This window comes from Helicoverpa armigera, chromosome 2 (genome assembly GCF_030705265.1).
Source record: "Helicoverpa armigera isolate CAAS_96S chromosome 2, ASM3070526v1, whole genome shotgun sequence".
In the NCBI taxonomy this organism is placed as follows: domain Eukaryota; kingdom Metazoa; phylum Arthropoda; class Insecta; order Lepidoptera; family Noctuidae; genus Helicoverpa; species Helicoverpa armigera.
Genome location: NC_087121.1, coordinates 2639168 through 2664566, shown reverse-complemented (window position 1 = coordinate 2664566; position 25399 = coordinate 2639168). Strand labels below are relative to the sequence as shown.

Sequence of the window (25399 nt, the reverse complement as noted above, 5' to 3'; positions counted from 1 at the left end):
GTTGAAGACACAGTTCACTATGGTAGATCGTTGTCACCTATTAGGTTTTATATCATAATGGTTTCACCGTTAATTGATAACCTAACGACATCATCGATTGCTGTTTCTATCGGTATTTCTGTGTAAGTAATTTAGAAAATCCTCATTTGTGGTCGAACGTCATTATTTTGCCTTCTGATTTAGTTATTTCTGTAGGGTTTTCCAAAGACATTGGTTTTTTTGACCAAAATATAAGGTTCACGATGAATATTACAAATAAAGGTCATTAGAAGAACAAAAGGCAACGGCACAAATTACTTAATAGTTACTACATAAGAGGGCTATGCACAGTGCGCAGACATTGACTTTAACGTGACTCTATTACTGTTACAGCCTTTTTATCGTCCCACTGCAGGGCACAGGCCTCCTCTCACGCGGAGAAGGATTGAGCATTAATCACCACGCTTGCTCAATGTGGGTTGGTGATTTCAGACTTTATAGTCCAGGTTTCCGAGGTTAACGTGACTCATTGAACCAAAAATGGTGAAATTACAGCAGGTAAGGAAAACAGACAACAGATATAAATTAACTAAGCTAGAAGGGCACTGATTAAAAGCACTAAGTATTAAATTCTATCGAACATTAGCTTCTAAAGTGCGTACATCTTGGGCCGTAAGTATCTAGGAGAGAGCGTAATGACCCATGTCATGGCTAATATGACAGGCCGGCCATTATGATAATATGTGATATTGCTACCTCGATACATAGGTTTACTGTAGCCAGTGTTATTTACTGTCCTTAACATAGGATTTGTGGATTCTCTAGAAGTAGGTTTAGAAGTAAATGCAAGGCAGAAAGTTGATTAAGCGGTATGAATTTTCGATTGAAATAGTTGTTAGAAACAATGTGAATAGGCTTAACGAAAGTAGGCTTTTGAAGTGATAACAAACTATTCTACTTGGTAAAATATAGAAATAAGAAAACAAATGTAGCTAACTGCGGTTAGCTCAGTACCTACTCGAGCACAGTAGATCACCGAATATAACGATTCTGACCACAGACACTTCAATAGATATTAATAAGGATGATCCGCGATGTTCACTAGATAATACAATGTAGAAGAATCTCAAAAACTACAAAATCTTTATTAATTAGGAGTTTTAAATATAGTCCATTAGAAAGAATTAAAGACGTTCGTTGGTTTTAATTATCTTCAGCTTCCCTAAATCAGGTCACTTTATAGGACTGGAACCCTTCAGAAAACCACGTCCTCAAAACTTGCACAGCCCTAAAAACTATTATGTACTTAGTGGTCCAGTGGCCTAGAAACATAACTTTTATGGTAATATCAGAAGATTGGAGTGAGCCGTGCTTTTTCGTAATTATGCTTATCCCGGGCGCGGAACACCTAGAGAGCGACCTGATAGAAACTTAATTGTACTTAATTCAGAGAAAGGCTGTGTCATAATTATCTCTAGAGAAATTCTAAATTCTGATGCCATAAAGTTGCCAGTCATATTTTATGAAGTGCTTTATGGTTTGCTTATGGTCAGTTTCAACCATAAATTAGTTCTCATTTTCTTTAGTCGTAATTAATTGTCTGTGAAATCTGTCTGTTTCTTTATGACCTGGCTAGGAACTTGGGTACTTATCAACCCAAGAATTATAGAAATGAATAATGATACATTTTCGACTTCAGTAGACGTATTATATACGTATGCCCCATCTTATATGGCATAAGAAATCACTTTTCCACCAATTAGTTGAGCAGTAGGTAAATATTTGGTTAGGTACTTAAATTGTAATTGAATATTCATAGCTCCTAAGTATAACTTAGCGGCAATGGTACACACCAGTGCAGTATCTATATTTTACAAATATTCGGTTATTGCGCTTACACCAAGGAACGATTCCTCTGTCACATTCACAGAGACATCAACATTTTTAAGCGTAATTCTACAAAATCTTAAAAGCAGTCATTCTAAAACTAACGTTATGTTATGGAATAAAAGTGAAAAATATTGTACCAATAGAGTACCTATGTAGTTAAAGTTAAATCCGCAGCTAGTATGCGCATTGCAGGTATGCGGAAGTACAACGCAAAAATAAATGGGAATTTTGAATACTGCAACCATTTTTATTTCAATTTATTGTTTTGGTTTACTCTTTCGGCGCCTTTATTCGCAAACAGGATGGTTTTGCGTCCCAAATATCGCTCCAGAATTTCGTTTCTTTCTATGTTGCCTGGGTGCCTACTTTTTGTACTTTTGCCTTATAAATCTTGAGAAAAAAAATTCCCAAGCCGTAAGTGCTCGTTTTAGAATTGTCCGAGCGACAGATTTGTCTAAATGTATCGTGAATAGAAAAACCGAACAATCAAATTCGCTAGAGAAAGCGCTCTTACCAATTCATTTTTTTTTCAATCCTCAAACGTCGACACTGCGTGTCACTCAGAGAAGTTCTCTGATGGACAGCTCCATCTATGACATGAATATCCGTCGCTGACTACAGGATCCATGGTAATATTAACATTATTACGATGTTCCTAGAAATTGCACTCATGTCACTTTACGTCCGCGACTTCGCTTGTGTCGCGCTTATCCGGCATTGCATAAAAAGCGTCAATCATACATATTTACTGTAGAGGAATAGTCAGAAGGTTGAGAACTATTTTGGAGGTTTTATTATTGAACATTAAAATTCATTATCAACAACATTTTTACTGTCCCATATGAAAGCCACAGTATTGAAATTACTCATTATTTAATGTTGAAAATGCAAGTTGGTTGTTGAAGCCTTTAAGCTCGCATAGTTAAGCTATATTTATCAGTTAAAAATTAGATCTCTGAAATCCTTACTTACTTTATCGATAGCGTTACTTAGATACTTACGACGTTCGTTTGGTCTTTACTTTCTGCACCTTTTATTTCACCTTGCAAACAGTAATATTTCCCATCGTTTCAACTGTCAAAGTATTGAACATCCCATCAGCTTTTTATTGAAGCTTTCATTGATCTTGTGCTACCATCCTCACAGCCATAGCCATGGGCGTAGCCACACTGGGGCAAGCTGGGGCACTTGCCCCACCCTGGGCCCTGGCTCTGACCTATAAGGTGTCAGATTAAACAATGTTTTTTTTACTAACTCTAACTAACAACATCAACAATCATATGTACTATCCGTAAGTTATTGCACAAAAATTGTCGACTCTGAAAAGAGCGCGATCAAAACAAAATGCACGCTCGAGTTCCCGAACGTGCGCGGTGCGCGCGTCATTTGAAAGCGAGCCGTATTCCCTAAAAGAATAGTTGCTATGTGGCGTAGCGAGCCGAGCTGTCCATTTATCCAAAAAAATAATGCATTGTAGGAGATGGAACTGGTAGATGTGATCAAAATTTTGGAAATGCAATTTTATCCTAGTGTAAAAACCAGCCATGTACGACCTGTACAATAGAACGATCGTTTAGCACAGTGGTTCTTAACCGGTGGTCCCTGGAGGCATTCCGAGTGGTCCGCGAAGCTTAGCTGCGCCACGTTGCTATACGTTATCTAACTTTATTTTTATCGACTTATCTATGCGAGCGGAGGTTTTCGTATGGACGTAAATCGGGTTTGTCGTACCTAGTCCCCCCATTCATGAAAATGTATATTTGGGTGACATTTTACATAATTTTTGGTTTTGAGTCTTAAAAAATAATTAAAATTTCTCGCTCGCTTCGCTCGCGTATTAAGAAACTATATGCCCTTATTTTTGCATTTGTCAACAAACAAAAAGTTAAGTACGTTTGGGCTAAATTTTAAGTAATATTTGGTTTAAGTCCGATAAAAATTTCGCGCTCGCTTCGCTCGCGTATTCAGAAAATATATGCCCTTATTTTTGCATTTCAAATTAAGAGATTAAAAAGTTTGAGATTAACGCTCAAGGTGCAAAAAATCAGAGGGCCCCGCCATCCCCGGGGGGATAGGTTGACTGCTGCCCACCCTGAGCCCAAAGCTGGCTACGCCCATGGCCATAGCTATGTTAACGAAACTAATTAATGTAATAAAGAGATTTAATTTTAAACTCTCCTGTAATTAGACAAGTGACCTGAGACTTCACGTCGGCTTAACACGACAAGGAAAGCAGTCTAAACTAGAATTAATTAAATCTATACCGATTAACTAGTAAACTAGATGTTTTGTAGGTCGGTATTTCCTTTTGCAAAGTGTCTAAATCTAAGTTTCAGTCTGAACATTATCTTAGGCAGAGATCTGATAAAGGTTTCCGGACCACTCAATGTTGGATATTTTTAGATTGGAGTAATGATATGTAGGTATGTAAATTAAATATTCGAGTTTAATTGCAGATAGTTTACGGTACAAAACAATTAGGATTTGCACCACCGTCTTTCAAATCTACAGGAAAAACTTAAATATAGAAAACATAAACAGTTGAGGTAAACTATGTTTTCAGAATTATAGGCCACATACATGTACTTGTGTTCGGAATTCAGTTGCAGACCGCCGCGCCGCCGGCGCCGCAGAACTGCAACTCCTTAATAGATAGAGAAGACTTCAAAATTCTAAAGGTACTCATATGTTTAGGTTTTCTTTCCATTACTTCCGTGACCCTGATTCCTCACGGGAACTCATAAGATGCACCATAACACAATGCAAGCGGAATGTTCACAATTCCGTCTTGTATGTCTTAGATCTTTCTTTCACGGAACAATGTGAGCCGTGTGCGGTGTCCCATCATTCTTTACAATTAAACAAGCTTTTCAACAACATTCCTACGACATGTAGGCGTAGAATCTTAAGTGGTTTCATTTACAGAAGCTCTCAGGATGTATTTTTTATGTTTATTGATGACCGTAAAGTTCGCAGTTTTGGCTTTAGGATCGTTTTTGGATCTTTACTACTTGTAATTAACTGCAGCTTTACCAAGCTTTGTATAAGTAGCTAAAGCCTTTTCCGCAAAATGTCTATAAGTATATCCTTTTTTGGGTAGGATGACAAGATGACTAGTCCCGTTGTGGGTGCAGCGTGAAGTAGTTCTGGAGTCGTTCATGTGCTCGGGCCGAGGTAACTCTTTCAATCAACCTCCCAACCACAGCAGACATGGAACCTCCTTTCGCTCTAATTTGAAGACAACATAACCTTGCACTGCAGCCCTTCTTATCTCTAAGTTCCTAACCGTGGCTCCCAAAACAAACAAACAGACATAATAATTTACTCAAACGCAGTACAGGTCGCATCGTTGGTCACACGTTTGCGAGCACCACAAACATCGCAAGTGGAGTACTAACTGTACCGGGGAGAGTCGGCGTCATTAGCTGCCGAGATTCGACTGCTAATTAATAGTACACGACGTTTGTACACATCGTTTGTAATGTGTAGTGTTTTGTTTATATTGTTGTGAAGGATTATACTGATGCTACTGCTGTAGATAGCTAAATAAGCAAGGAAGTCGACGATGATGAAGTAATTTCTCAAAAAGCCGGTGCACGATATAATCTTACATGAAACATTCAAATATAGACCACTAAGACCACCATACCTAAGCAACAAGCCCTACAATTTCCCATCTCATCAAATGCAAACCATATTCAAACAAATCTTCATGATTACCAACAGAGCAACTAGCCGATGCTAATTCCGCGATAGGATTATAAACCAGCGTACTACTTTCATCGGTCATTAGGTTATTAGTATTGGCGGCATCATGAGATGCTAAATCACAGGGCAGTTTATTCATTACGAGGGTATTAGCTTTGGATTGCTTGTGGCCTACATAACTGGCATCAGAACATTTTACAACGCGGAGTCGCTTTATAATCCGCCTAGTCTTTTCCTATCTATGTTGGGGTCAGCTTCCAGTCTAATCGATTGCAACCGATTAACAGTGTTTCACAAGGAGCGACTGCCTACCTAACCTCCATAACCCAGTTACCCGGGCAGCCCAATACTCCTGTTTAAGACAGGCTGTCAGGCTTACTGGCTCCTGACTACTGCCAAAGGCATAACGACTGCCAAACATGTTCAAATGACAGCCGGACGAATGGGAGTTGCTTATCTCCGTTTAAAAAGTCTAGTTTACGCAAGGTAGCGCAACAAATGGAAATGTCTTACTCATTCATTTTCGCATTAACAAAATTGTCTATTACGCGCTCTTGTTTATTTGGCAGAGAGTATAAGGCGTCTCTGGTAGGTTAACTTATCTAAGTAACTAGCTGATCTGCGTGGAATTTGTTAGAGGATTACAAGTTTGATTGAGTCAGACCAGGTGGTAACGGCTTCAACTTTACGAGTCCTAGTCGAGAGTTGGGAATTAGATACTTAAGTGGGATATTTATTCAGCTAGTAAGGGCTTAATACCTGAATGTGAACTGTAAAGAAAATTGTATCGGTTCGTAGATAGCATGGAAAGCCGACAAAAGTGAAACTTGAAGCAGGTGTCATGTTTCAAGAGGCTTCCGATAATACTATCTGTGGTAGTTAGGATTTTCTAACAGTTGATTAAGTTAAGAGATAGCAGATAATCGTGAGCTTTAATAACCCTGCCTATGTTTGCTAATTATGGAATAGATAATACAGTAGTCGCAATTAATTAGATGTCTCTCAAGATATTCCAAAATAAATAACCTGTGTTTTGCATTATATTCTACAAAAGGATTCAATCCAAAAATACTTATTAATAAAAGAAAAATCACTAATCTACCTGACGGATATGATAGGTAAGATTATAAAAGAAATTATAAAATGCATTATCGTATTTATATTACCATTAACGTCACTTAGATGCATTACGGATTTTATCTTAACGGATTAATTTAATGGGGAAGCGAAACTTTTTGCATGTTAAAATTAACACGAAACTTCATCTCCGATACGCTTGCTTATTACGAGATTATCTTAGTATTAAACTAGGCGATTTCCCATGGTTTCGCGTCCCATGAGCACTACTAAAAATAAAACTATAAAATATAGCCTATGTTACTAGGAAAGAGAGTAGCTTTCCAACAATGAAAGGATTTTTCAATTCCGTTCAGTATTTTAGGAGCCTTTAGCGTACAAACAAAAAAGTTTCCTCTTTATATAAGTATAGATTAACTAGGCATAATAGGATATTTATCTGCATCGCATCTGGTTTTGCAGCTCAATCGTAGCCAAGCTTGAGGTAATTAGCTTCATTTTCATATGAGATAAGCCGTTGGTTTTATGGCTTGGCGCGAAACTGGCAGCCATTTTGGCATGGTTGGCGGGAAATCTTAATAGTTAGTCTTTTAAAGAATAAAACCGGCCAAGTGCGAGTCGGACTCGTGCACGAAGGGTTCCGTAAATTACAGTTAAATCAACCTATCTCAAAAACTATAAGAGATACTTTGATCAAACCAAAAATCGTTGAAAGAGTTAATTAGCATGCATCACCTCTATTTTTTTTAGAATTTTATACCCCGTAGTTATAAAATAGAGGGGACATACTTTTACGACTTTGAGAGCTGATATCTCAAAAACCGTTCACTTTAAGAAAAATGTTTTTTAGAAAACTTTATATCATTTTAAAAGACCTTTCCATTGATACCCCACACGGGTATGTACATCGAAAAAAAAAATTTCATCCCTCAGTTACATGTATGGGGGGCCCCACCCCCAATTCTTTTTTTTACTATTTAGTGTCATATTTTTGTAGCGGTTCATACAACACATATTCCCATCAAATTTCATCACTGTAGTACTTATAGTTTCCGAGTAAATCGGCTGTGACAGACGGACAGACGGACAGACGGACATGACGAAACTATAAGGGTTCCGTTTTTGCCATTTTGGCTACGGAACCCTAAAAATGTGATAACGAGCTTTATGTAGGTACATATTTATTTACGGATGTTTTGGGGTTTGATAAGCTGGCTGTTAACATGGGATTCTACGTCTGATTAGTTTGGGAACCATCAGCGGAGATGGGAAAAGGACTCTTATTCTAAACTTGGCCATTGTCGATTGATGAAGATAATCAGAAACAATGCGTAAGTAATAAATAACCAAGCAAGTATGTGCAGACATACCGTCGCCGTCCTATAATGCCACAATCTTTAGCTTCCCATGTCAAGATAGAAAATAATAATTCCAATCGAGTATGGTATCGACGGTGACGGTAAACTGACGTTTAACAAGCTATCCGTCAATAATAGCGTGTAGTAATAATGCGTAATGGCAGTAATAATAATCATCGACTATTACCGACTGTCGTACAACAGTCGTGGTTAAGTTGTCAGCGAATGTTGTTATTTCTATAAGTGGATACTAACTGGCTTTGATGGATATGAGTATTGATTAGGTACCTATCTGTTTTGAACTCATTAGTTATGTTCCCATAAAGTCTCGTGTTTATGGAAAACCAGTAGGTGAAATAGCAGGTATGATATAACTAGCTAACCTTTTCTAGGTTATTACCATTTTTTTAATTGTTGTTTTTTAATCAAAAAGTCCTGCAAAAAAATATGACCATGGGTCACCATTTTTTTTTTTACACTCCGTTATAAGTCCTATTTTGTTAACCCTAGCACAAATAGTACATCAAAGTGTTCTACATCCAGCTTGCTTCATAGGGAAGCTAGTGAGGGCACAGGCCGAGGGCCGAGGGCCGAGTGCCGAGTGCCGGGGGCCGAGGGTTATGACAACGCTCCCTTGTTATCTCTCACGGTTCGATTGGCGCGCTCAATGCGAGCTGTATCATTAATACTAATAGGTACAGCCGTGAATAGTAGGGCATAAACTGGGTTCTGCAACCTAAAAGCGGGTGATTTTTTTTTCTTCTACAAGAAAATAAGTTCTTCTGGTATGCTGTCACTTATTTTATAATTAAATCAGTTTTGAAATTTAATTGTAGGTATAATTATTTGTAAAACTGAATTAATTGTAAAATTGTAGATAGAGTAAATAAATTATTTCTGGGACCATATTAAGATCATATTTAATTTATGTAGATTAAAAAAAAAATGGAGCGTTAGGAATAGACAAGTTAATGTGATAGTCCTATGTATATTACAAAGTCGAAGATTATACTTAAAGATGAGCAATTCTTTGTACAGATAAAAATGCAAACCATACAGCCATACTGCTGAAGCTAGTTATTTAAAACGAAACACTTTCCTCGTCGTCAGTACCCGCCATTCAAGGTGTAACTAATGATGGATCACATTAATGAATCGCAAGCAAATGCACTTTGCACGTCGATACGAAAAAACTAGTCGATCGACTGTCGTAATCTGTAACCATGAAAACCATTCATATTCATGATATTATACTTACAGGCTATCTTTAAGAGTTTCCAGGATTCTAAACGGTGTTTTTTTTTTTTGTACCTACTTGTACTTGTAACGTGCAATACGTTTCTTCTATGTAGGTACAAAAAAGGGAAGATTCCTGAATGATCATTTCTATTTGGAACTTATAGTGTTTGTAAAATAATCCCATTTACTTAATTAGGCAGTTTTTGGCTGAGTTGAGGTACAAAGGTAAGTAATTCAAATACTATGTACCTAATAGGGGCAGGCCTGTGATAGATGTTCGCATGGGGAAAACCCGTAACATTTACTCTTAGAAGCATGACAACTGAAATACACGATCAAATCAAGCAATTGCCAGTGAAGAATTATTTAATTTTCAGAATTAAACCAAAATCTGAGGGAAATACAAAAAATATATGTCATTTTATATTCTTTTCAAGCAATCATTCTATACATTACATCGACTCTTTCTACGTTCTCTCAACAAATACCATGATGTAGTAATTTCTCAATCAATCTAGGAAAACAGGCCGCCATGATGTCTGCAGGCTGATGATCAAGTTTCTCTGCTTACGGAACGCCTATGCATTACAATCTGTGTATTAAAGTTCTTGTGCACCTTCGATAACGATTAACACATCAACTGAACTTTCCAACTAAATTAATGTGGTAATTGACCTCAGAGGTTTCACTTATGGGGCTGTACCTGCCTTGGTACGCCTGAACTGTTTTCTTTTTCAACATCATCAAGGCTTAGTCGGCCTACTGCTACATTGATTTAAAGGACCAGTTGAAAGGGATCAGCGAATAATGCACCCACAATCTTATTATACTAAGCCGTGCTTACCGGTCTGTGATCTCCACTAGAGAACCCTCCGATCCCCAGTCTTTATAACCGTCTTCCCAAAAAAGAGGTTCTGAATTCGGATGTTTGTATTTTTTTTGCTAGTCTCTTAACTCTGCAATTTAATAATCTAAGCGCGTATTCATGAAATAAAAAACTTTTCTCAATGACCGTAAGTAAATAACTGAATTATTATGTATCAAGTGCTGAAGATAAATAAACAACAAACATGAACGCGCATCCTTTCAAACCAATCAATACATTAATTAGACTTGTAAAAAGGCTACATTATTTACGGCTCACTTTGTTTACAATCAGGTGCTTTGCCTTCCGGCCGAGCTCTGATTAACGATACCACGGCTAAGCCCATCGCCCACTCACCAGTTTAGTTAGTTTTCTCATATGTACGTGGACTTAACTAAGCGAGTGTAGGAAATAAGGCAAAATTAGGCCTATAATTAGTGAAAGGTATCAGAATATAAGGCAGGGCAAATTGCAAAAAAAAAATACAGTTTGGAATCCCTTGTCGGCTTAGAGTTGCGACTCTTACCAGCTAACACCAGCTTTGTTAGCTTGGCTAGCATAGTTGGTAGTGAATAAACAGCCCATGGTGCAAGCTAAGCTAAACAAAGTCCAATAGTAGTGGACGATCGGCGTTAATCAAGCTGGAATCAATTTGCGTGCCACCCGACCACGCCATCCGAGCTTACCGCGCAACTCACTGTTCATGCGGACATATTGCTTTTGTAAACTGACTTGCAGTATAAACGGCCGGATATTTAGACTGGCTGCACATTGATGGTATGGTCTATCTGTATTCATTCGTCATTTTGTATACAATGATAATGCAAACTCATAGTCATTTACGAGGTGTTGAGTAATTCTGGAGAAAAGAATGATTTAAATCAAGGGGATTTACCACAGATTATATAATAGTTACTACCTGACAAAGGAACAAAGTTTACATAAAAAACATGAATTTAGAGCCTAAAATGGGAACTAGCTCTGTGTTTAGCATTTTTAAGACAATCTACATTTGTGGAAAATATATTCAAACTTATGATAAGAAGTGTGAATGATACTCTATAGAACATACGTACCTAATTTGCGAAAATGCACCACAGCTAAATAATTTTAAAAAGCCCTTTAAAACGTACAACTAAGTCGTGCGAACGTGCAAACAACCAGTCAGGTTTTCAACATAAAACCGCGTCCATTTCCCGCCTTGATTGTTTTTAAACGAGAACGGTTGCAATTCATAGAAAATGCACGTATATGAATGCTCTGTGGATTTCATTCCCGACCTAGAAAGTGGGGCGATGTTCCGAGCATACCGCACGAGCTTTGAACATAGCTTTTAAAGTTGTACGAACAAAATATAGGTATCTATTTGTCGCATTGCAGGTGATAGGAAATAACTACGCGCGTGTTCAATTTGATGGAAGATTTGCCAAAAGCGACTGACTTGAAAAGTACGTGGTTTTGCGCTAAAGGCGACGGAACATGCTTACATCCAAGAAATCCGCAAATTACGCTTGTATGTTCGCACTATAAAGACTATATATACCATTATAAAGCCTTTCTATACCTTTGTACAGGTGCAAAACTAAATTGTGAACCAAAACACGTTAGCAGCCATCTTTTATTTTTCCACCGTGTTCATATTGTCAGATTTGCGACGCATCGCTGTTATTAATATGCTAATAGCTGTTATTATCAGTGTTAAAAGCGATTAAAGGCACTAAAGGCTTGCCTTAAAAGGCGTGCAGTTTAAGGGAATATATCTTTTTTGCTTGAAAATGTTCGAACATTGTGAATTTATTGCGTTGATGGCTAGGATATTAAGCGATTGGTGGATGACCGCAAACGTACGCTTTGTAACCGCTGAATGACGCTCGCCTAGCTGGTTTCTTACAATTAATAGCGTTTAGGATATTTATTCTCGGAGTTCCGTGGTTTTTCTTAAGTGCCATTCAGTTATTTACGTGGAAGCAACGAAACGTGTGGCGGAATAATTACAGCTAGACGTTTGAATTGCAAGTATGGGAGAGGCGTAATAATTTTCACAGAAATAGTCATGGGTTATTTTATGTGTTAGAAAATTACTGTTTGATTCGTTTAACGATAGATATAAAAGTTTGGATTAAACTAACATGGTCAAAAGTAATTCTTATTATGTACGTATGTTTTCCCTGTTGCAATTCTAAATATTTACTAATTATTCTTCAAGCATTGACAAGTTACACATACACAGTGTACAATCGGCTCGTGTCTAAGTTAAACAGTAAAGCATAACTCAAAACACAAAAGAGTATATAACCTCTTTAATTTCCGTGCGTTATTGTATTCGATACTCCATATTTACAACTGATCAATGAATGAATCACGTCAATGAATCATCATGATTTCGCGAACTTACCTATATTTACACAAATGCAGTGAAAGGCAAATTAAATACTTTCTTAAGTAAATAATTTCTAATATCACTTACAATCTTGTACGCAGGTAATTCTTAGTCTAGATTCATGTCAGTTATTTCTGTTACTTTTACTATTAAGTGAAGTCTCCTGAAATAGTCTATGTAAAAGTGACTAGGTATTAAATCTATTAAATCTCCTCAAAATTGGTAAATTGACATTGGAGACCACGATATCTGTGTACAAAAAGTTAATAAAAACCAAAAATCTAAGTAAAGGTAAGTATAATACTATGGTGGGTCGTACTTACTCGAAAAGATTGGAAGTAGTGGAGACGAAATGGGGATGACATGGTGAAAACACTTATAGTAAGCAAACAGATATTCACTGTTAATAAAAAACAAAGCATGAACGCGTATATTTTGACCAACAAGACGTTACGTGGTTTAATGCTAAAAAGTTCTTTGACCTTACCCAAACACAGAAGCGACACAAGATATCGTGTTTAAAAAGGGAACTGTGCCAAATACAGCCTTTTGTTCCAAATTCGAAACCGTAATTAGGCGTTAGTTGGCAGGCTGCACCATGAACTGACGATGCGTTTCTAAAGGAGTCTGCAAACCTTGGCAGGTTGCCAGTACCAGATGCAAGACAGATGAAAACTTCATGGTGTTATACTAATTCTTTTTCGAAGAGGCTTGTACATATTGGAAACAGTACCTAGGTTTGTGCATTTTGTTTAATAAAATATTTCGGGACAGTTATATGTATCCAAAAACAGTAACATGATCTTAACGGTATAAAATGAAAACAATAAATAGGGAACTTGAAATGAGAGCCGTTCTGCGACAGCAGAGATTTAAGAATGAACTTTCTTTACAAATGACATGCCTACAGAAGAATTACTAAGTTAATAATATTTATAATTAGATTGTGTCATAGTAAATTTCTCAAACACATACTTTTATGGTTATGTAGGTACTACACTATTAACTATGGACATGTTCAGCTACATCAGCTTTATTAGGTTTCAAACTATCGGGTTTAAACCACCGTTCTGCGTTCCAAAATGCTAATTAAGGACTTAGTTCAGGACAGCTGCCAAACTAAAGTAGAACTGGGGCCGCCATGTTGGTCGCATAGTTGCATAGTGTACGTATGCACCAAATGAGGAATGCAGAATATTGTGGAGAAAAGCTTTAATTAATAGGTTTTACGGCGAGTTTTGATAACAATTACTTGATTATTGCAAAGAAAATTGTGTCTGATAAGAGATTGTCGGCAGGAGTGAAAAATTAAAAAAAACTGATGGACGGCGGGAAAACCTCTTTCGTACTGTAGCAATTAATGGCTTCATGAATAGGATTTTTTGCAGGTCTAATAATGTAGGTATAATTTTCATTTTCTTACAATTCCTCAATTCATAAATAATTCAGTGAAATTATTATGAAACACAGCTATTTCAAGTTATCGTAAGTAGAAAAATAAGAAAATTATTTAGATGGATTTCTAAGCACGATAATTAAAACACTTTAAACTGCCCTTTAATAAGGAAAGTACACTTTAATTGAAAGCTTAGCTATTCGTAAATTGCCCTTAGATGATCAGCTGTCAACACAGCTCTTGCTCCACTTTCCTCGCGTCAACAGATCAGGGCTGCCAACATTCCACATTGATTTGCCCCGTTCGCGCCTTTTCTTGACAGATCTGATTGACAGGTTATGTTAATTACAACCTCTTTATTTCACTTGACTGGATTGAACATAGGTTTTGTGCCAAGTTTATTTATAGAGACGTTTTATACAACCTTCAGTAGTTAATTTGTAGTAAGTTCGTCGTAGTTATTATTTTCCTCAAGGTGGTTAAGGTTTTCTTATTTATAGTACTTGCTAATTTTTATGTAGAGTCGTTAAGTTTAAATCATAACACAGATCAGTTTCTGGTGGAATACAAGGACAAAAAGATATGAAGACATTCAAAAATTAAATACTTATCACACGTTGTTCATCTTTCGGTTAACTTACTATGAGTCAACAGCAAGAAATTATTCAAAGACATTTTTGATATGATGTAGATCTTCAGTGAAAGTCCTCTTGACTTTGAATATCTCTTAAAGAAGTACCTATTTATTTTCCCGTTGACGTCACACCTTACGTGTTCAGAAACTATTTATTCTAGGCTTATCCATAACTATCGTATGAATCATTTCGGAAATCACCAACGTATGTTAATAAATATATGTTCTGCAGTCAATGACTGCGTTTGTAGATGACTTTTCACCTTAACGTCAGTGGACTGAAATCTATACTATCTATACTAATATTATAAAGCTGAAGAGTTTGTTTATTTGTTTGAACGCGCTAATCTCAGGAACTACTGGTACGATTTGAAAATTTCTTTCAGTGTTAGATAGCCCATTTATCGGCTCCGGTACGGGACGTAGTTCCCACGGAATGCGGGTGAAACCGCTGGCAGAAGCTAGTATTCAATAAAGTATTATCGGGTTCCTGGAAATTCAACGGTACCTACTCTGAGAAATTTAGTAATTATGCCTAGATGAAATGTGCGCCATTTCCTTAATTAATACTTTATTATTAGGCTTACATTACACATGGTAAAAATAATTTTCCTTTCAATCATAAGATATCATTTTGTCCTCGTAATGACTTTTGTCTCTTCTAATTAAAAATAAGTGACAACTATGAAGTTTAAAAAATCTAATAATTATTTGTATCGAATAATAAAAAATATTGAGGCAGTTTTCTAAATAAATGTAAACGTCAAAAATGAACACGCAATTTAAAATGTATAAACGACAAATGTCGTGTCCATCGCAGCTATGTAAGTAACTGGACGCTGCATGAGATGGATGAGACTGACGGACATCAGATTTCAGTTATCTCGTCCAACTAAACACTTCCTCATTACACCAATTAGTTTTTAATTTGTTTCTCTATAAAATACACGATGAATTTTCATGAGACGAGTGCAATTTCTTTAATTAAGTTACACAAATCGTGTTAACTGCATCTCTTGAGCGTGATTTTGAAAACAAAAGTAAAGTGCACTTTCCCTGTTAAATGGGCGTTTGTAAAAGTTTCAAGAATGTGTGTTAATGCACTTATAATAGTGTAATGATAACGTTTCGTATAAAAGCTGCTATTACTATTCATGAGCGCGTCTAATTTGGTATAATTCGGATAAATTGCTGAAACACTTTAATGACACCTGGTATTTGAGGTTTTGTTATTTTTTCTACAACACATTCTTATATTTAGTATTAATGGATACTGCACTTAAGTCTAGAGGTATGTAAACACTTCACACTTACAGGAAAATATTTTTGACGTACGAATTAAGATTCTGCGAATACTCGATATGATTAAAGTGAAACTTCGGTTTAACCCAAACCCTTGAATTAAAACGGCCCATGGAGTGCGAAGTCTGCGAAAAAGTTACGCAAAAAAGCAGGAAAGCCTTTCCTTATAGGTAATAAATCTTGCGAGATTAAATAAATACATAAACCGATGCTCTACTTATCATCCCACGTGTAAGATAACAAAACGAACAAAGTTAACTGTACTTACTTACATATTCTGATTTAATTATGTATGAATGAGAATTTTCACAGTAAGACAAAGACAAATTTGAATTTCTTGGCCACCACAAACAATTCGGGCCCAAAAAACAATGATGATAATGTGCGTGCCGCTTACGACACAAAAATGATATATAAATTAATGTAGGCAACTGTGGCATAACGGAATATGCATTCAGCCAACAGGTAATCCATTTAAACACGTAAATAAATCTTAATTAGCTTAAGCAATTTCCTTTTATTGGCCATCATTTAGCTGTGTACCCAGTAATTATTCTGATCTTTTAATTGCACCGACCTGTACACTGGCACTAAATCGTTCATTCAAACATTGCGCTGCAATAGCAATTCTTCAAATGGACGAACACAGCCTGCGCCCCCCAGCGACGCACTGATTGACAGATGTCGCGAGGGTGGCGCTTCAGACGACAGAGGTGACGATGAATGTATTGTCCAAAATGCACCGGTGTGCAAGGCAATGCAACCTGCTGTCAAGTCACAAGTTCAAGAGCAGGCACGCGACTCAAGAACGGCCAGAATCGCCGCAGCTTTCGTACGGAGCGCACGCCGACGTCACTCGCGGCTCACACCCGCCTCGCGATACGCACGAGTGTTCAAATTATATTTCAGTAAAGAAATCAAAGTGCATCAAAGTATTTACCTGAAGCAATCATGCGGAACTTCGTACGGTGAGTATCCCTGTTATTATGCGATTTATGATAAATCATACCCTTGACCGAGGGTTATTGCAAGTTATCGCACTCTGCGATCGAAGTTAAAAAATAAGTTTCTGCGGGCTTTAATACTTATGCATGTGTTAATTAGTGTGTTGACCGAAGATAAAGACTGCTTTTACATCGAGTTCGTTATTCGATGTATCGAGCAGGATGACTCAAAAGTGATGATCAGTGTTTACATTTTGGTTATTCGAGTATCGATAATTTCATTCGAATGTTTTAGGGTCACAAAAATTATTTGTGTTTTTTCGAATAATTATCGTTAAACATTTAACGAGTTGATATGTGAGTTACATACAGAGCCAGCTGGTTCGGCCACCCCATGCAAAAACAATGGAATGCAAGCGATTTCACACGGAGATAAAAATGCTCGCGAAGAGCGTATGTAATAAACACTTGAGGTCTTTAATGATGGATTATTGAGGCAAAACGTTTTATAGCTGTAAAAATAACGAATATTCTCCATAAAATGCAATAAGACCCGTAGAGGCTGTTTATATTTTATGACGGTATTAAATTGTACCTATACGAAAATATTATGCGAAATTACATATAATAGAAATGCTAATCGGGAAAGCCATATGAACTTTATAAAGAGTTCTCAGAAATGATATTAAGTGTTCATGGAATAATTGAGCGTATAACCAAGTATAATGAGAGATTTACGAAGGCCTTAAAATCGTCTAAATAGAATTAACTAGGGATGTCCCCTTGGTCATAACTGTAAAACTTGAGCGAGTGTTACGAACAAATGAATAAGTCGTGGGAAATATAAATAGGTTGTCATGTTTAAGACCTAAGGTTAGGTTACACGGAGCACGAGTGATTAGTGCTCATTAGTAGCTTTTTTTTGAGGACTCAACTGAAGCAGTAATCGTGAATCTGTATATAGGGGGTGATTCTGGTATAAATAATTATTTATATTTTTATGACATAAGTTATTCTTACTTATCTGCCGTTTGCCGTTTAAATTATAGAATGCATGACAATATTTATGGTACTGTCAAGTTAACTAAGCACTTATATAAAATAGTTTTTTATATAAAATAATCGTTAATCTTACATGAAAACAAGAAAATAACTACCAATATTAATTTACGAGCGCAATCAACCTTAATATACCCAACCATATTTACAACGTAATTGTACATAAACAAGTGCATTAATCGATAAAATATTGATTAACTCAAAAATCTACTAAACGTAGCTTATCTATATAAAATGTTAATCAATTTTGTTGAAGCTGCTCTAGCGAGGCGCAGAGTCGCAGACGCCGGTTGGCGTTCATTTATCAAAGTGCACTGGCAATAATTACGCGTCCGCTTGATTTACTAACTAGCGCCGTAATGTTGGCCGGTAATCATCGCGAATAATGAAATATTAATTTTAAACCCTCCCCCCTAACTTTTCTGCTCATACTCAGAGATCTTATCGATAATTTTAACGCTCAAACGGACCCTTTGGCGCAACACTAATTTAAAAAGTTGCGCGCGTGCTCCGTAATTAGAAAATAATTTCACACGCATTCTCCATTTAAGTAATTACTAGGTTACGGCGTTTATGTTTAGTATTACTTGTTTGTGAATTAAATTTTAAATTGGTTTATCTTCGAGCTTATTTATGTTATTTTTAATAATGTATGAAATTACTTCAAGCATGATTGCGATGAATTCATGAGGTGCATTTAACAACCAAGTTCCATATCGGTATTGAAGTTAACACTAAAGTTTGTTTTGACTGTTTAAAACCGAAACAAGTTACTCACTCTATGGATATATGGGTCTGGCCACTGAAAGGAGTTTCAGTAGCAGCTTTACACTACGTTTACAAAACATATAAATATGTCATTTTCAGTTAGTGTCAGTTTCAGTCCAAAGCTTTCTTGCAAAAGATCATGTGTTAGAACATTATTACTAATACTTAGTCAGTTATACTAATTTAGTGTACCAAAGTACCAAAGGCCCAATTAAAAATCAAGCTAATCGTATTTTCAATTGATACTTTAGCGTATTATTGTGACATAGATCCGATGTTTTCTCTGCATTCCATCATCAAAAAAATGTGTCATAATGCAAGTAAAAATAAGCAGCACCGTTATCAAGATATCATCGAAAAAAGTTTCAACGTTTTGCTATACAAACATAAATTCCATTGACAAACGAAAACATTATAACAAAAACTACAAACGATTTCAGTAACTGGCAGTTTCAATTTATGGTACGAAATGACAGTTTAGAAAAAAAAATACGATCTATGACGTAAATGCAATTAATTAGTCGAGTCGATGGAATACTGTTGTCGCGATAAATTAACGAAAGTGAGAATAGTTTCTATAAAAAGTAATATCGATACTAGATAAATTTTCAACAATGATTTACACTCTGAGATGCCATCACTAAGAAAAAACTACATACTCACCTACTATAGTTTCTATTCTAGCGAAATATGTCGAGACTAGAAAACAAAAATACCCAATTAGCGTTTTATAAAGAGTTTCATCACTACTAAAGATGTAATAAGACTCGCAGACAATTAGTGGGTACATTAATTAGAATTTTTTGCACTTAAAACACATCTAATTTATTTACGAGGTGGAACCAGCGACCATAACATAGGTAAGTAAGTACTCTTTGGTGCAAAACTTGGCTATCTCTAAGACATATGCAATCGCTGTAAGGTAGAAAATATCTCATCTAACAAGCGTCTACGCAGTATGTAGTTGGTTTATCTTGTAGATATAATCGCCAGTACCATTACCAGTTAAAAAGGTTCATCTGTTACCATGGTTACCGTTGGAGCGCCATTAAATTGCACCAGAGTTGCAGAGTGGCATCCATGACACGGTTACGCGTAAACACGATAATTGATGGAAGTTAATCAAATTGACGTAGATTAAATTCTAGATATAGGAACTCCTTTTTCAATGTGATAGACGCAGCCTTTGATTCTTAATAAATTAAAAAAAAGTATGTGGTTGTCTGCAGTCGTAAGTTCAACAATCAGTCGTAATAAAAATAACCCCAGACGTTCAATCATGTTCCCTAGCTTTTTCGCTCGAAGAAGTTTAATTGAAAAGTCTCAACGGGCACAACAAACAATTCATCATTTTCGAAATATAAAATATAGTTAGTACCAACTGCACGGACATAAAAACTTGTACATTACAACAAGAACAGACAACTTGCATAAAGTTTTAAAATAAACTTGCAAAAGTTGTTCGTACAAAACGTTATGAGAAATGACAGGCCGCCTCTCCTATCTGATTTCAATAAAGAACAGTGCAATGTGAAATACAATGGCTTTTACTGGATTTTTATCATTCCCATTGTCCTTCTTGGCGTTTATTTGTTCTTCATATCCCTACAATATCATATCTTCTGTAAGAGTTATTTTTAGTGGAGTTTCATACCTATGAGTTTGTTGTGAATATTCCTCTCTATGCATTTGATTTATCTCTATTGTAGGGCATTGTTTGGGTTTCATCGTCGCTTATTTTGATTGTCTGGTCGTCATCTTAGGGCTTCGTAGAGACTTCGTAATTTTTTGTATTTCTTCTATTGACTTCTATAGTCGGAATGTTTTAATTCGTTTATCAAATCAAGTAAAGTGTTATGAATGCAATATTTTTAAATACATAATATGTCTAAACTAATCGTATCAATATGGCACAGGACTAAACTAAGTATTGTGTCAATATGAGTGAAAACACAATGTAACTTTAAACAAACCTGTAAAACACTAAAGCAAACAAAGAATTTGAAATAACACTTTTATACAAACAATGGTTGTTTTATGACCACGAAATGGACAATTAATTCATCAACTAAGTTCTTCCCAGTAACCCAAAAACAATAAGAATTAAAATCCTAAAAAGGCAATTGAGTCAATATGAGAAAACTTTGTAGTCGCCGCGTCACGCACAAGTCAGAGACAAAATAGTCGTGTCAATACTTTTTTGTTTGTTCAAAAACTGTTTGCGGCCAGTGTTGCGTGTGGCCCGGGATTCCGCGAAGTCCGGGATCGGTCGCGTGAGACCGGGAACGGGACACGTGTAGACAACGGCGCGTCATTAATCGCACGCGAAAGTGGTCCCTCCGATGCGCTATGGCGATAACGATATTACGCCACGTTCATTTGGAACCTGAGCCTTCATGATGGAACGATCTCCTTAATTGAATATAGTCACACTATTTCCTTGTTCTAAGGAGAACCGTTGCTATTAAAATTGAAAGATGTCTTTGCATTTTCAAGAGCTTAGATGTACTCGAAGTTGAACTTAGCCGAAAATTATTTTTGAGCAATTAAGAATTGAAACAGTGAACAGTTTTTTTTTTTATAATGCATGATAATCAGTTACATTAATTCAAAACATTACCAAACAAACCTTATTATCAGGTCTAAGGTCAACTAAATCCCATCCCATCAAAACAGAATTTAACTATTGAAATAAAATTTGATGAGGCATATACAGAAAATAGCCTTCTATGTACCGTCAAGCGTAAATTTTCCAATGGTTTAACTAATATTTAGTCGTAAACGGAGTTCTTACTGGAATTCTATTGAAATGTACGTGCTCAGAAAATAGCGAGTAAAGTCAGCGCATAAAATTGTATAGTTATTAACTTTATGTCGGACATAGACCACAATATGTGATGTATGTCTGTTTGTTTAAGCTGTGTGTTTGAAATTGCTTTATTTTAGGTTCGTTGTTTTTTTATACATGAGCTTGCTATATAGGTAACTAGCTGGTGCCCGCGACTTCGTCTACGCAGGTTTAGTATTTCGAACAATATGTTTACAAATTGTAGCCTATGTGTTATTCTGATGTATAAGCTATATTATTGTAAAGTTTCATTAAAATCCATTCAGTAGTTTTTGCGTGAAAGAGTAACAAACATCCATACATCCTTACATCCATACATACAAACTTTCGCGTTTATAATATTAGTAGGATTTTGGATTAAATATAAATTCTTACACTGTATCTGATGTAACAACGATACGGATGTACTGAGTAATAGTGTCAAAAACTAGGCAAATATGGGTAACATTTTTGAGGTTGAGGTTAAAGTGCAATGGGAAAATAAATCCATCCGAGACATCAAATAAATTATTAACGGTGAAATAATGATGAAATCGTCAACTAATTGTAAATTGCACAACATAGTAAACTAGGAAACAAACAAACATTCCCAGCACTTAATAATGTACTTATAAAATTACCTGATCGTACGGGTAACTGTCACCACCCTTTACAATAAATCCTGAACTGGAGTCAACACCTTCCTTTTTCGTTCCAAGACTAATGGCCTAAGTCTGGAGCCCAACTGACGGATGTCTGGCCAAGGAATCCTGAGGTACCTAAGTCATCGGAGACGTTTGAATGCTCGTGTGTGCCCTCTCTAACAGTTCCCAAGGATCGCTTGCGTGTCTGATATTTACGCCAACAATATAGAACCGACTGAGTTAAATATGTGAAATAGTGTAAACGTCTAACGGAACGGAACCTTTACTATTTAAGTATTTATCTGTTTGGTAACCGTTTTTGAGTTGTTTATGTGTGTGTTTTTATTTGTGTTGGATTGTCGGCGTTAATAAGCTACAATTAGTACTTCTAAGGTTGAGGAATGAGTGAATGGATGCGGAAATGCAGCCAGTATTAAACTTGTAAGTATGTAAGTACTGCTGAATGAAATCAAGTTTATTTGTAACATGCAAATAACTGACTCAAATATTCTTGATTGGCATACTCGAAACAGGAATTCAAATTATACTTTCATGATTATCCGTGGAAAAAATATAATCGGTCTGTATCATGACCATAAACTATTTCAACGACTTGTACGCGGAAATGTGTGAAAAAAAAAACTATATCGGTTAATCTCTACGGCATAATTATGACAATCCAGTACCATGTAAATCATTATGGACAGTTTTTCTTCACATCTCGTGCAGAGCTGGCAGTTGTTGCATTTTCCACGCGATACGATCATGCATGTGTGCATGGCTTCGTGAAAATTTCGTCCAATATGTAAACTAGTGCATGTTTGAGTGATTAATCGAAATTTTCAAACTGTCAATGTATAATATTAGAGTTTCTATTATTTTGCATGACACCTGCTACGCTTTATAATTCAAAAAGATTTCATGTTTCGTTAAAATGCGTGTTGGTTTATTCAGTTTTTGCTCGGGATTTATTTTAACGTATGATTTTACTATTGTAATTTTTCTACAGCTAGAACAATGGTTTCGGTTTACTGTCATGTTAATTGCAGGTAATTTCGGACAACAATTAGGCAATTAAAGAATAGAAAACCCATTCCATAAAACCATTTTTTGTAGTCATTTCTTATATGTGTGTATAGCCTTGTTTCAATGTCATTACCAATTGTACTGAGTAGCTTTACAGAAACATTACCAGGTCCATTCATAAAGACAACGTTTAGTGCTAGAGATTGACGCTCCCATCCTACATAAGACGGTCACAATTAACGGTAAGCAAAGTGTGGTGCATTAGAAGATTGGCAGACTGCATTGTTGGCATATTCCCTGGACTATCAGCGACAGAATCACCTTCCTATCTCGATGTATCTTTATCTCGATTCATCCGGATGAATGGCAGCCGATAACCATCTTCAAGATATTAATTAGAGGATGCAATTACACGTAAAACTTTAAAACAATGTCGAAGTAACTAAGCTTTAGTTGTAAAGTCAAAGTAGGTTAAGCATGTGGGCGAGAGGACCGTTGCTGTTTAATGTTCATTTAATCAATTAAATCTAACGTGTCGGCCGATTCACCGCGATTTGTTAATGTGTTATGCAGTCCTAGTACTTACGTTTCCGTGGGTACAGAACTACAGAATGCTTAGGAATGTGATTGTAGCTTCTACGTCATTGGCCGTTAACCCTGGCCACTGATGAGGTGTCTGATTACTCAGGCCGGTGCAGTATTGCAAGCGATAATGGTCATGCGATACTCAGAAGCGTATTGTAGTCAATATTTTGAGGACGTGAAATCGGACGCTTGGCGGATCGAAGCTAAGCTACGGTTATTGTTTTCTTTATTGCTACTGTTTTTTGTTTTACGTACGCGCACTCAAATTGCTTTTAAAAGTCTTTCTAGGTATTATTTGTGAGTCGGGCTGATAAAATACACTTTTAGGGACTATTTATGTTTTGACGTTCATTTGTTTTTCGAGTTCTATATTGATGATCTGATAAGTGGTTGACATAAAAAGTGATAATTACTATCAAAGAGCATTGTTTGAAATATGTAGAGGATGTTATGTAGAGGCACTAAAGGCAATTAAACCAGCAATAAATTTACAAGAGCATAAGTAAGTAATGCGCTGGAACTATGAATTACCCTCTAGAGGGCAATTATATGAGGACTGGCTTGTTTGTACTGCATTTCATTGTTAATTGAACATTCGTTATATGTCATCGTAAACATGGAAACTTCGCGTATTGTAATGTGTAGGCGTATCAACCGTTATGATACATTTATGCTCGGTAATCAAGAAATGATTCGATTTTGCTTACGGACAATAGTTGTTTGAGGCTAATCGTTACAGAAAACATTAAAAAATATGTTTAATAAGCAAAATTAGTTGTTTCCATTTTATATAAAAATATCTAAAACTGCTTCTGGAAATCGTTGGATTAGGCGCAATATATGGATCACTCAGGACTAAGATCTCAGGACTTTCAGTCAGTAAAAGATACTCCCTGGATTGCACTTTACCCCAAGGATTTGTTATTTAATGGTATCTGACACACCAAAAGTACACATGTAACTTACTAGTACTGAAGAGTATGAGATCCAAGGCGTTGTGTCCCTGATTCGATATAGTAGTGTTGGGTTTTTCCATCTCGGTTTCTTAGTACCAGTTTGAATTCATTTGCAAGTTTACTTTAGTGCAATGCTGACTAACCCTTCGTGAGAAGGCATATTCATGTACTAAAAGATCAATGCTAAAGTTAGACTTACCGCAATCGACCTATTAATGACTAACATGCATGATGGTTTAATGTCTTTTTAAGGACCATAAAATGTCAGAGATAGAAACTTCACATACAAGCCGGCACCTTCTTGGAATAACTAGACAGAGAATAGACAAAATTTATCTCAGTCCTGCAGTAAGCCCTATGTTTAGTATCCCAAAATGGTTTCCATAACAATTTGAAACATCTTAATGCAATATAAGACGCGAGTCCTATTCTGAGACGCACAGATATGCAAGTTTTAGTCGAGAAGTCTCCATTTCTGCAGCTGACAGGCTAAGATATAATATTCATCATTTCAATTACTGAGCAACATTGACAACGACTTTAGGGCTAAATATAGGTTTTACTACGTCTGTGTTGTCTATGATTTTAATTTAGCTATTAGTAAGCTTTGCACAAAGTTATAATGGGAGTTGACGTTATTTAATTTTGACTTTGATCTTGTAGAGTCGTCTTTTGTCTCCAATAAATTACAAAAGGTGTGTGCCCTTTCATCAATGGTAATTATCCACGTACATCTTCTTACCGGTCCAACTAATTTCTAAT

At 36.2% G+C, this 25399-nt stretch overlaps 1 protein-coding gene across 1 annotated transcript in view; it reads left to right on the top strand.

Annotated features, from left to right (window-relative positions):
* The first annotated feature begins 16612 nt into the window (after positions 1–16612).
* The window catches only part of LOC110372051 (uncharacterized), a 51116-nt gene continuing 42329 nt past the window's right edge, over positions 16613–25399 (top strand). Inside the window, exon 1 of the mRNA XM_021328571.3 lies at positions 16613–16796. Coding sequence (XP_021184246.2) covers positions 16780–16796 — 17 coding nt within the window. The 5' untranslated portion in view covers positions 16613–16779. The remainder of the gene's footprint in view (positions 16797–25399) is intronic.